Genomic DNA, 16,564 nt, shown 5'->3' with positions numbered 1-16,564 from the left:
GAAGAAAATTGCAGAAAACTACAACTGATATCCTCAGAAACATGAAATAAGAGAAGATCCTGAATCCACAACACAAAAGCAAGAGGCTACCAAAAGGAAAGTCAGGGAACCAGGAAAAACACTTGGAAATTAAAATTTTATGACAGAAATGAACAAATTCAACAGAAAAACTACAGGATAAATTTCAGAAAAATCTCTCATACAGACTTCCCTGGTGGTCCAGTGGTTAAGATTCCACACTCACAGTGCAGGGGGCCCGGGTTCGATCCCTGGTCAGGGAACTAGATCCCGCACACCACAACTAAGAGCTTGCATGCCACAACTAAAAGATCCCGCATGCCGCAACTAAGACCCGGCACAGCCAAGTAAATAAATACATACATGCATACATAAAAATGTAACTACTAAAAAATCTCTTATAAAGTTAGAATAAACAAAACCAAGGGATGGAAAATGAGAGGAAAATGATGAAAAAAACAAGGGAATCTAACAGAGAGAAAATTTCCCAGAATTGAAGACTGTATGTTTCCTGATTGAAAGGGACCCCTGAGTACCTAGAGCAATGAATGAAATAGCCTTACATTATTATTACTTATCATGATGAAGGTTCGAAACATCAAGGATAAAGGAAAAATATATGTCCTAAAAGCTTCCAGAAACAAGTGAACAAACAAACATTACATAAGAAGTAACGGAAATCAGAATAAATCAGACTTCTCAAGAGTCTAGCCACATGAGAAGCTAGATAACAGTGGATCAATGCCTTTAAAATTCTGAGGGAAAATGATTTCCAACCTGGAACTCTGTACCCCGCCAAACTGTCAATCAAGTGTGAGAGCAAAATAAAGCCATCTTTAGACAAGCAGGGTCTCAAAAATGTACCTCCCATGAACTTATTCTGGGGAAATTACTGGGGAATGAGCTCCTCCAAAATGAGAGAATAAGCCACAAATAGGAATATCCAGGAGACAGGGGATTTGGCACAGGAGAGGAGATGCAAGTCCCCAGAATGTGGTTATGGGAAGTCTCAGGACAACAGTTGGATAGCAAAGCCAAGACGACAGGTTGGAGCGAGAGGAGGATAGGCCTAAGGAAGAATGTCTCTAAGGGAAAAAAAAAAGTTGAAAAGTATCGGATTCATGTGACCAGATAGAAAGACGTTTTATAGTCCTGATGGAGAGTTTATGGAATAATTAACAGTAGATGCATAGATAATTACACAAATGAAAAAAATAGGCAATTTTTGACTCCAGGAAAAAAAGAGTTGTAGAGTTGTTTAGAGTTGTTTAATAAAGTGAATGTAATCTTAGTACAGTATACACTGTAAAAATATTCTTTTTTACTCTTAGGAATAGTTATATTCATGTAAACACTGACTCAATCAAACAGGGAATTTTGTAGACTGGCCAAGAGTCTGTTGATAGTCGAGAGAGAGAGAAAGAGAGATCATAAACTCATGGAGGAAGAACAGAGAGGGGACTTTCACTTCCTCCTGGCTCCAGCCTTCACCTTCCTGATGAAGAATCCCAAACCAGTATCTACACACCTGTGATTTTCTGCAGCCCTATACTTATTGGACAACTCTTCTTGCTATTGCCACCTGGAAGTGTAAACTAGCTCTCTCTGTCTCTGTCTCTCTGTCTCTGTCTCTCTTTGTCTCTCTCTCCCTCTTTCTCTCTCTCTCTCACACACATACACACACACACACACACTCACACACCTCTGACTTATCCTCTTCCTCATCCTTTCCCAAGCCAACTCATCATACCTTCACTTTTATCAGTGGCTCCACTCTTTTTCCAATCTTCCAGTTTGGCTTTTCCACTACTTAATACCCTATATCCAGTCTGTTTCTGTTGGCTTTGTAAAGCCTTCCAAAGTCCTTGCCCTGTCTCCAGCTGTAATCTAATCCAGAGCTTATATGAACTTTATAAAGTGTACAATGTAACAAAAATGTAAAAGAAAGTATAAATCTTGCTAAAGTTTAAATGTTCATTGTAGAAATTTTGGAAAATATAGAAAAGCACAAAGAAGATAAAAATAATCTCCATTCTTAATTTCAACTTGCAATTTGGTGTGTTTCCATCCAGTCTCTTTTTCATGTGTATATAATAATCTTTTCTGAAACAATAAAACAAATATTGTGACTATGTTGTATATGCCTCTTTGTAACTTTTTCATTTATTAAAATAAAAACATTTTATTACATAAAAAATTCTTCTATGTCATTTTAATGACTGCATAGAATCCTATTATAGCTATCCTATAATTTATTTAATTGACCCCATTTATAAATATTTTCGTTGTTTTGGTTTTTTACTCTTAGGAATAGCACCATCTCTGATTATTTAGTTAGGATAACTTAAAAGTGTAGTTGCTGAGTCAAAGCTGTGCTTATTTTTTTTTCAATGTGGTTAAAAAAAACCCCACATAACATAAAATTTACCATCTTAAGCTTTAAAAAAAATTTTTAATGGAAATATAATTGATGTACAATATTACATGTTATAGGTGTAAAATATAGTGATTCACAATTTATAAAGGTTATATTCCATTTATAGTTACTACAAAATACTGACTGTATTCCCTGTGTTGTACAATACATCCTTGTAGCTTATTTATAGTTTGTACCTATTAATCCCTTACCCCTATCTCGCCCCTCCCCACTGGTTACCACTAGTTTGTTCTCTATTTTGTGAGTCTGTTCCTTTTTTGTTATAGTCACTACATTAGTTTGTTTTATTTGTTAGATTCCACATATAAGTGATATTATACAGTATTTGTCTTTCTCTGTCTGACTTATTTCACTTAGTATAATACCCTCCAAGTCCATCCATATTGCTGCAAATGGCAAAATTTCATTCCTTTTTATGGCTGAGTAATATTTCATTGTATATATAAATAACACATCTTGTTTAACCATTCATTTGTTTTTTGTTTTTTTTTTTTTAAATTTATTTTATTTTATTATTTTTATTATTATTTTTTAAATTTTTATTTATTTATGGCTGTGTTGGGTCCTCGTTTCTGTGCGAGGGCCCTCTCTAGTTGTGGCAAGCGGGGGCCACTCTTCATCGCGGTGCGCGGGCCTCTCACTATCGCGGCCTCTCTTGTTGCGGAGCACAAGCTCCAGACGCGCAGGCTCAGTAATTGTGGCTCACGGGCCCAGCTACTCCACGGCACGTGGGATCTTCCCAGACCAGGGCTCGAACCCGTGTCCCCTGCATTGGCAGGCAGACTCTCAACCACTGCGCCACCAGGGAAGCCCCACCATTCATTTGTTGATGGACACTTAGGTTGCTTCCATGTCTTGGCAATTGTAAGTAATGACACTATGAACATTGGGGTGCATGTACCTTTTCGAATTAGAGTTTTCGTTTTCTTTGGATATATACCCAGGAGTGGAATTGCTGGGTCATATGGTAGTTCTATTTTCAGTTTTTTGAGAAAACTCCATACTGTTTTCCACAGTGGCTGCACCAATTTACATTTCCACCAACAGTGTACAAGGGTTCCCTTTTCTCCACATCCTCACCAACATTTTTTATTTGTGTCTTTTTGATGATAGCCATTCTGACAGGTGTGAGATGATATCTCATTGTGGTTTTAATTTGCATTTCTCTGATGATTAATGATGTTGAGCATCTTTTCATGTGCCTGTTGGCCATCTGTATGTCTTCTTTGGAAAAATGTCTATTCAGGTCTTCTGCCCATTTTTTTGACTGGGTTGTTTGGTTTTTTGATATTGAGTGTATGAGCTGTTTATATATTTTGGATATTAACACTTTATTGAACATATCATTTGAAAATATTTTCTCCCATTCAGTTGATGGTTTCCTTTGCTATGCAAAAGCTTTTAAGTTTAATTATTTTCCATTTGTTTGTTGTTGCTTTTATTTCGTTTGCTTTAGGAGACAGATCCAAAAAAATATTGCTACAATTTATGTCAAAGATGTTATGCCTATGTTTTCCTCCAGGAGTTTTATTGTTTGTGGTCTTACATTTAGGTCTTTAATCCATTTTGAGTTTATTTTTGTATATGGCATTGGAGAATATTCTAATTTCATTGTTTTACGTGAAGCTGTCCAGTTTTCCCAGCACCACTTATTGAAGACACTGTCTTTTCTCCATTGTGTATTCTTGCCTCCTTGGTTGTAGATTAATTGACCATAAGTGCATGGGTTTATTTCTGGGCTCTGTATACTCTTCCATTGATCTATGTGTCTGTTTTTGTGCCAGTACCATACTGTTTTGATTACTGCAGCTTTGTAGTATAGTCTGAAGTCAGGGCGCATGATTCCTCCAGCTCTGTTCTCCTTTCTCAACGTTGTTTTAACTATTTGGGCTCTTTTTTGTTTCCATACAGATATTAAAATTATTTGTTCTAGTTCTGTGAAAAATGCCCTTAGTATTGTGATAGGGATTGCACTGAATCTGTGGATTGCCTTTGGTAGAATGATCATTTTAACAATATTAATTCTTCCAATCCATGAACAACAGGGTACATCTTTCCAACGGTTTGTGTCTTATTTCTTTCATCAGTGTCTTATAGTTTTCCAGTACAGGTCTTTTACCTCCTTAGGTAGGTTTACCATCTTAATTATTTTTAAGTGTGCAGTACAGTGGTATTAACTATATGCATATTGTTGTGCAGCTGATCTCTAGGACTTTTTCATCTTGCAAAACTGAAACTCTATATCCATTGAACAATTCCCTTTTCCCCTCCCCCCAGCCCCTGGCAATCACCATTCTACTAAGAGTTTGACTACTTTAGATATCTCATAGAAATGGAATAATGCAGTATTTGTCTTTTTGTGGGGTCGTGTTCATTTTCAAGGCTTTTGAAATGCAGTGCTAAACTGGCTTCCCAAAAGGTTGTGAGAATTTACACTTTGACTGAAAATATAAGTGTCCATCTGGGCTACACTTTCGCTGTTGCTTAGAATCCATCCTTTGTTTCAATTCTTGCCCAATCCTTAGAGGAACAAAAGGAGTGGGCTTGAACACATTTTCTTTTGGATAGGCCATTGTCCTATCCTAAATCCTAGCTGAAATACTTGCTAGGGCACTTACTAGCTGTGTGACCTTGGACAAGTCACAAACTCTCTGTGCCTCTGTTCCCTTATTTGTAAAATGGGGACAATAATAGTATATTATTATATATTTACATTATTATATGTACTTATTATGAGGAATACATGAGTTAATAAATGTGAAGCTCTGTGAACAGTGCCTATAATATAAGTCCAGAAGAGAGGTGGTTATTATTGTCATTGTTATTATTAGACTGTACAAGATTTCTGCCGTCAAAGTACTTATCTACCATTTTGTCCAATCCTTGATTATCTAATAAATGAAAAATGATAGCCAGCTATTTCAATTTGTAAAATTATTGTAAATAGTTATAAAATTGTAATTTTAAAATTATCGATTATCAGTGAACTTGAACATTTCTCTTTGTTTATATTGGCTATTTATACTTCCATCACGATTTCCCTTTTCAAAGCACTGTGGCAAACAGGAGCTCACTTGATCTTTCTAACAAGCTTCTGAATCAAGAAGGCGGCAATCGGGCGATTGAGATTGACATGTATACACTGATGTGTATAAAATTGATGACTAATAAGAACCTGCTGTATAAAAAAAAAAAGTGATCAAATGTATTCTACTGGAAAGAAGCAAAAATAGACCATGTTTACTGTCTTAATTATATTAAAAAAAAAAAAAAAAAGAAGGCGGCAATCATCATCCCTACTTTCCGAATTGAAAACTGAGGCTCAGAGAGTTACAATTCTAGTCCCAGGTTTCAGATCTCACCTTTCAAAGCCTAGCGTCTGTCCCAGAAAGTATTCCCGGGAAAAGCTTTTGTTACTGGTACCCACTCACCCGCCCCCGCCCCTGTCCCTCCTCCTCCCCCTCCCCCTGCCCCTGCCCCTGCCCCTGCCCCTGCCCGTGCCCCAGCCCCAGCCCCAGCCCCAGCTCCAGCACCGATGCGGGGCGTCCAGACACGTTCTCTGCGCACGCGCGGCCCTTCCTGTGGGCGGGGCCTCGCCGCGCCGGCCCGCCCACCGCCTCCCGGCCCCGCCCAATCCGAGGCGCGGCAGGCTTGTGCTGCAGGCTGGGAGGTAGGGGAAGGCGGGGGTTCCCCGGGGGTTCCCCCTTGGGCCCTTGTCCGAGTCCCGAGGCCCGGGAGGGAAAGCCCCGACTCCCGAGCGCCGCTCGCCTCCAGCCGCCGTTTTGCAGCGGGAGTGGGCGGCGGCGGGAGGGGAGCTCTCCTGGGGCCGGGCTTGGGCCCGGGCGGGGCGGTGGCGGAGGGCGGGCCCCTCGGGCCGAGCGGGCCGTAACCTTCTGGGAGGGTAGAGGTGGGAAAGCCCTGGTCCGGAGGCTGGCGGCCGCGCGAGGCTTGGGCTCCCCGCCAACCCGCTTCGAGACCGCGGCCGGTCGGTCCCTCTGGGCCGCGGTGTCCTCGTAATTCTGGCAGTCCCACGCTGGATGCAGCGCGCTACAGTGTAGGAAACCGTTCACCGGGCTCTTCGCATTTGGTGCTCACACGGCAGCTCGTGGGAGGGGGCCAGGGGATGGACTGTTGTCCCATTGTGCAGACGGAGAAAACTAAAGCTCAGAGTGGGGAGGAGATTTGCCTAGAGACACCCAGCGAGGTGGTGGCAGTGGGACTCAGGTCGTACTCCTCCAATGCAGCGCCCTTTCCCCCGGGCCCCTCTGCCTCCCCTGCCAAAGGAAGGGGATGAGGTAGGGCATTAGTGAATGGAAGTTCGTTCGTTCGTTCTTTTTTTGTTTTTAGATCCGCCTTCTTCTGTACCATCCAGGTCAGAGCTGACTAAGAAGTACACAGAAGCCAAGTCATGGATCCACCTGCACGTAAAGAAAAATCCAAAGTTAAAGAGGCCGTCAGCAGAGTTGAGAAGGCCAAGCAGAAATCAGCCCAGCAGGAGCTGAAGCAAAGACAGAGAGCAGAGGTGAGAGTAAGGAGGGCCTGTATACCTGTAGTCTGCTGGAGATGCCGGTATAGAGAGATACGAGAGAGGAGAGCTGTGACGGGGAGCCCTACCTGCCTCCAGCCAATCCAGCCAAAACAGGTGTTCTCCCAGGTTTCCAGAGGAGATCACTGAGGTTCACATGGTGAGGTGGCAGCCCAGAGTCACATGCCAAGTGTCAGAACCCCGACCAGTACCAGATAGTCTCCAGATGACTCCTGGCGCAGAGCTTTTGTGGTAGGACCTGAGGGAAGGAAGAAAGGAAAAAGAGAAGGGACATGTAAGGGAGGGGTCCTGTAAGGGAGTGAGAGAGAGCAAGTGTCAGACACCCTAGTACAAATGTTCTGGATTTGGCCTGGAGAGTTGCTTCTCCTAATTGGGAAGTAGAGGCCCAAGCTCTACACCCAACACTGTGTTCCTTTGTTCAGTCTGCACTTAAAAATCAACCTGACTATTTACATGAATATTTTATTTTAGCATTTAATATCAGGAAAAAGCTTACTGCAGTCTTTTCCCTCTTTCTATTTCTTTTGCTTTTGCTTGTTTCTTTTCTTTTTTTTTTTTAGAAATTTAAAAATACAGAAAAGCAGAATATTATAACAAACACCTGGGTACTCAGCACCCCAGATTGGTAGTGTTTAACATTTTGTCATATTTGCCTGGAGTCTTTTTTAAATAAGATAAATAAAAATTACATAAAAATTTGAAGTCCCCTTTCTCCATTTCCTTTTCCCCTCCCTATGGGCAACCACCATTTTTTTTTATACTTTTACACTCAAGTATTAGTAGATATTTTTGAACAATATAAAATGTTCTTTTGTGTTTTAAAATCTTACATTAAACTAATTCCACGTGTTTTATTTTGCATTTTGTTCATGTTTTTTAGAACTATTCATGTTAATGTAAGAATCTAGTTTATTCCTCATCACTGCTAATAGTAGTCTAGTTTATGAATCATTTTAGTATATTTACCCTGTCCTCCAGTAACGGATGTTTAAATAATTTATAGGGGTTTTTTTTTTTTGCTGTTACAACCAATGCTGTAGTGAAAAACTTTTAGATGTCTCCTTGGGCACCTGTGCTGGAATTCCTGAAGGGCGTATATAACTAGAAGTAGAATTATTGGGTACATTTTCAAGTTTACTAGATGTTGCCAAATTGTTTTCAGAGAGATTGTACAAGTTTGCACCTGCATTATCAGTGTGAGAGAGTTCTCATTCCTCACTTCTTTTCCAATGCTTAATAGTGTCAGACTTTAAATTTTTGTTAATCTGATCCATTCACTCACAATATTGAACTGCTACGACATGCCAGGCACTGTTGTAGGAACAGAGGAGTCCCTGCCTTTGTGGAGCATGCATTCAGTGGGGGAGGCCGACATAAACATAATAAGTAAACTTAATAGTGTGTTTGAAATTAATCCATAAACTGAAATCTGCCTTTGGATTAAGGCAGACTGTCTGAGAGCTGTGGACCTGGGTTCTAACAGATTGTGCCCCTCTTTCCTTCACCTCCCCATCCTCACCTGGACGCAGGCCCCCAGACGGTTTTACTGCTCAGCGCTTTGGTGAAAGTTGGAGGGCTGCTGTAAAACAGCCCTGGGAAACTGTCCTCTGTGCACACTGCAGCGATAATGTTGTTGGGGACATTGTTCATGTGTTTACTGACGCCCTGCCGGTGAGGTTGCACAGGTTACACTTACTTGTCTGACTTCAAACCCCAACTCCTCCATAAATTCCAGTTCTTCCCAAGTCACCCTGGACGAGATACTTAACCTCTCTGAACCGCAGCTCTTCAGTTCCTTTTTGGTAAAATGAGGATAACATCAATCACACAAGATTGTTGTAAGGAATAGGAATGTTGTATGTAAAGCACAGTGCCTGGCCCAGAGAAAGCACTCAAAAATGGCAGCGATTGATTGTTATCAGGAGTCACTGTGTTTTCATTGTGCGGACTTGAAGTTGAATTGTGCTGATTTGCCAAGATGTCATCCTGGACTTGCACTGTCGTTGCAGCTGGCACTTCTTGAGCTCCTCAGATGTGCCAGGCACATGCATCACCGCATGTAATCCTCACACCAGGGTGTATTATTGTTGCTCCCACTCTCACCTTTGTAAATCCTTCCTGCAATAAGGAAGGGGGATACAACATACATGACCTTGTGAGGTAGAAAGTATTATCCTCATTTCAAGTGAAGTGTCATGTCCAGAATTCCTAGGTAGTAAGGCATTGAGGGGCAGGACTGCCATCTCAACAGGTCTTTCGACTTTCTCCCCTGCTCCCTGCTTTGCCCCACAGTTGCCTTGCTGTTTTGTCTGTGTTGCCTGGAATGCAGTTTCCTAAGATAGGAATGTGACAAGAGCCCTTGTGGGGAGGCAGAGACACAGTTTCCCTTCAGTTCTGTATAGATGCCACATTCCAGAAAGTGAGATGAGAAGGAGAGATGGGAGGGGTGAATGGGAACAGAGGCCCATTTGGCAGCTGAAGCAGCATTTGGCACTGTTGGTGATCTTCTCCTTGAAAGTCTCATTCCTTGGCTTGGACCCTTGACCCATTTTGAGTCTCTTCTTTCTCTGCTTAATGTATTACTTAATATATTCTTAATACATAATACTTAATACTTATAATACTTAATATATTAAGTATATTCGTACTTAATATATTCTTAATTATATAATACATATAAATAATATATATAAAATGTGTTTGTGCACTTAAAGAAGATGAATAAAACAAACACCCAACTACAGAAATAGAACATGACCAGTAACTTAGAAGCTCTTCAGGCCTCACTCTGGTCATGTCCCCAGCCTTCCCACTAGCAGTACCCTCGGTCCTTAATTTCATGCTAATCACTCCCTTGCTGTTCTGTATTAATTTACTATTTCTGTGCGTACCCCTAAATAATATAGCATAACAATATATTGTCTAGTTTTGCATGTTTCTGAACTTTATATATGTTACCATATTCCGTGCCTGGTTCTCTTCACTCAGCATCTTTTTTTTTTTTTTTAACCATGCAGATTTATTTATTTATTTGTTTGTTTTATGGTAAAACATACATAAAACTTGACCATTTTAACTATCAGTATTATGCTTTTTGAGAATCATTTGTGTTGTTGTTTGAGACTATTTTCATCACTGTGTGGAATTCCGTTTTACTTAAAGATTATAGAATCTTTTTTTTTTTTTTTTTATGTATTTTTGACTGCGTTGGGTCTTTGTTGCTGTGCGCGGGCTTTCTCTAGTTGTGGCGAGCAGGGGCTACTCTTTGTTGTGGTGCACGGGCTTCTCATTGCGGTGGCTTCTCTTGTTTCAGAGCACAGGCTCTAGGCGTGTAGGCTTCAGTAATTGTGGCGCATGGACTCAGTAGTTGTGGCTCGTGGGCTCTAGAGCACAGGCTCAGTAGTTGTGGTGCACAGGCTTAGTTGCTCCGTGGCATGTGGGATCTTCCCTGACCAGGGCTCGAACCCATGTCCCCTGCATTGGCAGGCAGATTCTTAACCACTACGCCACCAGGGAAGTCCCAAGATTATAGAATCTTATCAAAATTTTTTAAAATTGGAAAAAAAAAAGATTGTAGGATTATTCAAGCTTTCTATTTAGTCAGTTTTGATCATTTAAGTTTTCAAACTTATTGACACAAAGTTCGTAAGTTTTGTTTTAATCTCCTTATATCAGTAATTACGGCTTCTTTTAAATTCTAATAATGTTCGTTTGTGCCTTCTCCCTTCTTATCTCGACCTGTCTTGTCAGAGGTTTGCAGGGTTTTCTTTAGTATTTTCAAGGAACCATCTTGCAGTTTTGGTGATCCTCTCTATTGTACATTTGGTTGCTTTTTCATTCATTTCTGCTCTTATTTTGTAATTTTCTATTTGTCTCACGTCTCAGGTTTTTTTCCCTTCTTTTTGATTACTCAAGTTTTATCCCCTACACACAAACATGGCCCTTCTTTTTTTTCTTCTATACAAATGTGGAAGTGTTATGTTGTTTCTGGTTCCTTGGTGGATTAATTGATTACTGCAAGGTGAGCAATAAGGTAGACACCCTGCCTTTCACCTTAGAATGTCTCTCACAGTTTTCTTTCCACCCCACTGCCTGCCCTGGGTCGTGTTCCTACTACCTCCTCCCGGACCATTGTAATAGGTGGCTCCTAATGCCTATAATCTCTCCGCCCTGACTCCATCCATCCCTCACATGGTCTCCAGTTTTCTTTCTCAAAGCACAGATATAATCAAGTAGCTTCCCTGCACGCTTCTCTCTCCAGAGTCAGCCCGATAAAGTCCAGATTCCTTGGCATGGCATATAAGGCCCTAACATACTTTTCTTGCTTTCTCCAGCTCCCCAAACGCCATTCCATGATATCTTTCATATTAGCATACTTGAAGTTTCCAGAACTAATGCTGTACTTTTCCATTATATTTATTTAATCATAATATCCACTCCCCCATCACCTATGTCCTTTCCCCAATCTCTACCTGTTCAAATCCTACCGATCCTTTAAAGGCCTGATGATCAGCCACCTGCCTCACTGCTTCTTACCTGATTCCCCAGTGGAGTTACTGTCTACCTCTCCTGCCCCTGCGTTACCAGTGCAGTTCTGGCATTTTCAGATGACACAGCCTCTGTGTCTGAAGATACACTGAGCATTTGCCTCCACTGCTAACACATCTTTTCTCCCGTTCAGATCTATGCCCTCAACAGAGTCATGACAGAACTGGAGCAGCAGCAGTTTGATGAGTTCTGTAAACAGATGCAGCCTCCTGGAGAGTGAGCTACCCCTGCCTTCACACTTGATGGGACCCTGCAGGCTTTGTTTGTGTGTTACCAGTCTTAAGCTGAGATGGCCCATTTGGAGCCTTACACAACTGGACAAGAAGACATTTTGTGTTATTCCTAAAACTGGATAAATTGGAACTTCCTCTATCTAACTTACTTCACTAGTTCCTCCGACCTGAATTGGCCCATTGCTTGCTGAAGAGACTTGTTCTATTCTTCCAAGACAATAGATTATTTTTTTTCTTTTTTTTTAACTTTTTCTATTTTTTGAAAAAAAATGAGTGTGTCCTGTGAAACTGTAAATCTCCAAAGCTACAAATAAAATACTAATAAGATGTTTGTTTGCTCGTACTTTAGCGTCGGGGTGCCTAGCCATAGAAGGTGGAGTCCAAAAGAACGTACTAGGCAGGCAAAGTTGAGGTGAGCAGAGGGGACCCTCTCTCCCTCAGGAGGAGAGCGGAGAGGAGAGGAGAGAGCGAACATGGCTGCTTCCAGATTTCATTCTTCCTGGGCCCAAAGCTCTGCAGACCCTACAGACCCTATGTTTTTAGCCACACGGGTATAAATATGTGGCCTCTGCCCCCAGATGAGCCACAACTCAGGTATAGAGGCTTGAAGATAGGATTCCTGTCACCCTATGAATGTGGACAGCTAGTGGCAAGCTTGCACCAGCAGGGGGAGGGGAGTGAGGCGCTTTTGGTTTTTCATTTTAGTTTTTGTTTTTTTATTTTTCATTTTCATCTTTCACTTTATCAGGCCTAGAAGCAGAACACATATGGAAATGAGGCAGATCGCTTAGCGAGGGCACAAGAGCCAACACTGCCACCTCCATTACTCTCCACACTGGAAATACCTGTATTTTCCCTAGTGGTGCTGGGAATATCCCCAGCAATTCCCATCTCCTTTGTCTCCCTGCCGCTCTGAAGTCACTGAGAATTCTGTTCCCATTGCTGTGCTCGTTTTAGGAATAAACTGCGGAGTTAAGGAACTTGCTATCCCTGTGGAGAATGTGTTTTGAGAGCCTAAATTATAGTCAAGGATTACCTCTACATAGATTATCCCCATAAGTAGTAATTAGGTTCTATAGTATCCTACTGAATTTGGGTTGAATGTGGATTTTTCAGTTTTGTGTTTTGGAGAAATGGGGGTTTGGAGTAAGCTGTCATCATAAACCTAAGGAAATGATGTATTAGTATGCTAGAAAGAGCAGTTTTTGGAGTCAGATGACTTGGGGTCAAGTGCCCTTTTTACTGCATTGGATAAGTTATTGACCTCTCCAAGCCTCACTCTTCTCCCATCTGTGTAATGGAATAATATTTTCTTCTTCTCAAGATCATTCATTGAGAAATAAGTAAGATAATGTATGTAATAACTACTCAGTAAATATTACTTCCCTTCCCAACTACCTTACTTCATGGGATATGTTTCAAATTTCAAATAACCAATTAATATATGAGCATTGGTTGGAAAGATTCTGATCCTTAGTTGGGAACTGCTTGTATTAACATGTCGCAGCCCTGGATATAGTTCATCCTAGAGAAGTGTTAGTATTGCAAACTGTAGGTGGTTGTAAAATCAGTTGAATAAATTGTGACCAGCTTTTCTTTTTAATGAAGTAATAGAACAGATTGTAAAATATCACATGTGGTAAGGATATTGTTTCATGAAGCTTTTGTTTCAGCTTTCAGTTTTTCACCATTGAGTATAATGTTAGCTGTGGGTTTGTCATATATGTACTTTAATATGTCAAGGTACATTCCTTCCATACCCACTTTATTGAGAGTTTTTATCATAAATTGGTGTTGAATCTTGTCAAATGCTTTTTCTGCATCTATTGAGATGATCATATGGTTTTCATACTTCATTTTGTTAATGTGGTGTAGCACATTGATTGCTTTGTGGATGTTGAACCATCCTGGCATCCCTGGGATAAATCCCACTTGATCATGGTGTGTGATCCTTAATGTATTGTTGTATTTGGTTGGCCAATATTCTGTTGAGGATTTTTGCTTCTATGTTCAGTAGTGATACTGGTCTGTAATTTTCTTTTTTTGTGTTTTCTTTGTCTGGTTTTGGTATTAGGGTGATGTGGGCCTTGTAAAATAGTTAGGAAGCGTTCCCTCCTTTTCAACTATTTTTTGGAATAGTTTGAGAAGGATAGGTATTAATTCTTCTTTGAATGTTTTGTAGAATTCACCTGTGAAGCCATCTGGCCCTGGAATTTTGTTTTGGGGGAGGCTGTTGATTACTGTTTCAATCTCTGCACCAGTGATTGATCTATTCAGATTTTGTTTCTTCATGATTCACTCTTGGAAGACTATATGATTCTAAGAAATTGTCCATTCTTTCTAGGTTGTCCAGTTTGTTGATGTATAGCTGATCATGATATTCTCTTCTGATCCTTTGTATTTCTGTGGTATCTGTTGTTATTTCTCCTCTCTCATTTCTGAGTTTATTTATCATTACCTTCTCTCTTTTTTTCTTAGTGAGTCTAGCTAATAGTTTGTCAGTTTTGTTTATCTTTCAGAGAACCAGCTCTTAGTTTCACTGATCTTTTCTATTGTCTTTTCAGTCTCTATTTCATTTATTTCTGCTCTGATCTTTAATATTTCCTTCCTTCAGCAGACTTTGGGCTTTATTTGTTCTTCTTTTTCTAGTTCCTTCAGGTGTAAGGTTAGAGTGTTTGAGATTTTTCTTGTTTCTTGAGGTAGGCCTGTATTACTATAAACTTCCCTCTTAGTACCACTTTTGGTGCATCTCATAGGTTTTGGTATGTCAAAATTTCACTTTCATTTGTCTTCAGATAATTTTTATTTTTCCTTTGATTTCTTTGTTGACCCAATAGTTGTTCAGTAGCATGTTGTTCAGTCTCCACATATTTGTGATTTTTTCCCCCACCTTTCTTCTTGTAGTTGATTTCTAGTTTCATACCATTGTTATCAGAAAAGATGCTTGAGAAGTATGTTTTTTAAGTCTTGGCCTTCCCACTTGTTCCTAAGATCTGTTATATGTTAAAATATTTTATTTTATTTATTTATTTAATCTTATAACATGTTCTATTTTAGTTCTATTTTTTATTTTGATTCCTGACTAAGGAAGTAAAGACATTGAATGGTTAGCATTAGCATCCTGAGACCCCAGAGCCAGAGTAGAAGTGTAGCCTTACTTTCATATAGGTAGAAGGAAGCACATGTCCCTCTGTTAAGTCAAGAGGCTCTTAGCTGACCTATAACTATCTTCATATTGCTAACCTAAACTTTTTTTTGAGGCAATGTAGTATGATTATTATTGTTATAAACAAAGTACAATTTATACAATCAAATGTGTATTTTCCCGTTCAAAGCAGTCCTCTTGGGAGTCTACATATTTATTTTAGCTCTGCTGCTATGGCTCAAAATGGACATGGAAATCCTCTTTCAGAATTGCATCTTTTTCCTTTGAATGTAGTTCAAGTTTTAGATATAGCCCAAAATCATTTGAGGCCAAATCTGATAGCTGATGTGGTTTTGGTTTAAGAAGAGGACATCATTGGCTAATATTGAGTATTAGGTTTTTGGACTAAATTTGGTTGGTTCAGAGTAAAATAAGTATTTTTTTGAGTACCTACTATGTCCAGGCACTGTGCTAGGTGCTGGCCTCTAAGAGCTTATGTGAAGACATTTCTCAACCTGGAGTTCCTAAAATATTTTGATGAAGGATAGCATCAGTGAAATGAGGGTTCAGCATTGAAGGACATCACACTGAAATGTCTGAGCCCATGTATATCTGTAAGATTCTTACTACATTATAGTAACCTTGTATATAACTCACTAGAATGCACAACCAAATCAATTCATCAACAAAGTAAATGTTTTTGAGTGTGGGGCACTGTGGTAGGCAGCAGAAATATGAAAATGTAAACTGAAGGAGCTTAAAATCTAGTGGGAAACAGACATATTCATCTAACCATGAAAAAAACACAAATGATATAACAGAGGTACAAACAGAAAGCCATGGAGAAGAGGAGGGTGCTGTCTGTTCCTTTAGAGTCAAATCATAGCAATGTGGACTTCATTGGACTTTTATTTTTCGTTTAATTTTAGATTTAATGCATATTTGCCATATACTTTGTTCTGCAAACTTCAAGAAGTTAGACCTGAGGTAAAGGGGCTCTGGTGCCCTAGTTGAGGAAGGGGCAGAACTAGCCAATAATCTGGTTCACCACCTGGAGGTGGAAAGTCCAGAGGCAGTGCCGGGGGCATGGCTTTCAGTGGGCCTGAGTTCTTTGTGAGGTGCCACTTTAGGGCTCCATACAATTTTACTTCTATTCAATTTGGATTTTAGAATATGAAATGCCCTTTGAATATCTAGAGTTTAGTATTGTAGAGCTTAGGAAAAGAACACATAATGAGATCCCGGAGACCAGACGATGCCCTCAAGATGCCAATGTGTCTAATCTCTAAACAAAGCAAAAGTCAGAAGCTTTGATTGTGGAAATATGGAATTTTAAGTTACAAAATCCTACACACAAATTGGGCAACGTGATTGTCCTGCTATCAGCTCTGCTCTACAGAGCCAGAGTCTGTAAATTTAAGAAACGCATTAGTAAGCCCCACCTCACCACTGGAGTAATTACATTCAGGCAGGACCAAGGTGGAGGCTATACCAACTCTGAAGGGTTTCACTCATTTCCAAGGGACTAACCTTAGTGCACAAGTTCACCCAGCTGGTAACAGGGATGGAACTCAAGCCCCGCCCAAATTTAGCTTGGAAAAAAATTCTGTTCTGTATGACATAAACAACTCTTGTCC

At 40.2% G+C, this 16,564-nt stretch overlaps 1 protein-coding gene across 4 annotated transcripts; it reads left to right on the top strand.

Moving 5' to 3' along the window:
• Positions 1-6,073: 6,073 nt before the first annotated feature.
• SVBP (small vasohibin binding protein) lies at positions 6,074-12,109 on the top strand. Of its 4 annotated transcripts, none has more exons than XM_059897727.1 (3): positions 6,074-6,125; positions 6,828-6,977; positions 11,683-12,109. In XM_059897727.1, exons 2-3 carry the CDS (start codon positions 6,864-6,866, stop codon positions 11,767-11,769), a joined length of 201 nt encoding a protein of 66 aa, XP_059753710.1. In that variant the 5' UTR covers positions 6,074-6,125; positions 6,828-6,863; the 3' UTR covers positions 11,770-12,109. The 4 variants fall into 4 exon arrangements, with proteins under 4 accessions (XP_059753710.1, XP_059753697.1, XP_059753702.1 ...); XM_059897714.1 differs by having other exon boundaries at positions 6,084-6,125; positions 6,803-6,977; XM_059897719.1 differs by lacking the exon at positions 6,074-6,125 and adding an exon at positions 6,304-6,509.
• The last annotated feature ends 4,455 nt before the right edge of the window (positions 12,110-16,564 follow it).

This window comes from Balaenoptera ricei, chromosome 1, assembly GCF_028023285.1.
Source record: "Balaenoptera ricei isolate mBalRic1 chromosome 1, mBalRic1.hap2, whole genome shotgun sequence".
NCBI lineage: Eukaryota > Metazoa > Chordata > Mammalia > Artiodactyla > Balaenopteridae > Balaenoptera > Balaenoptera ricei.
Note: the sequence above shows the minus strand (reverse complement) of the source record. Positions and strands in the feature narration are given on the sequence as shown.

Bases quoted from the DNA above. Each gene is read 5' to 3' on its own strand.
- SVBP (XM_059897727.1), top strand. From the start codon at position 6,864: ATGGATCCACCTGCACGTAAAGAAAAATCCAAAGTTAAAGAGGCCGTC. The intron at 6,978-11,682 runs GTGAGAGTAAGG...TCTCCCGTTCAG, and splicing joins AGCAAAGACAGAGAGCAGAG to ATCTATGCCCTCAACAGAGT.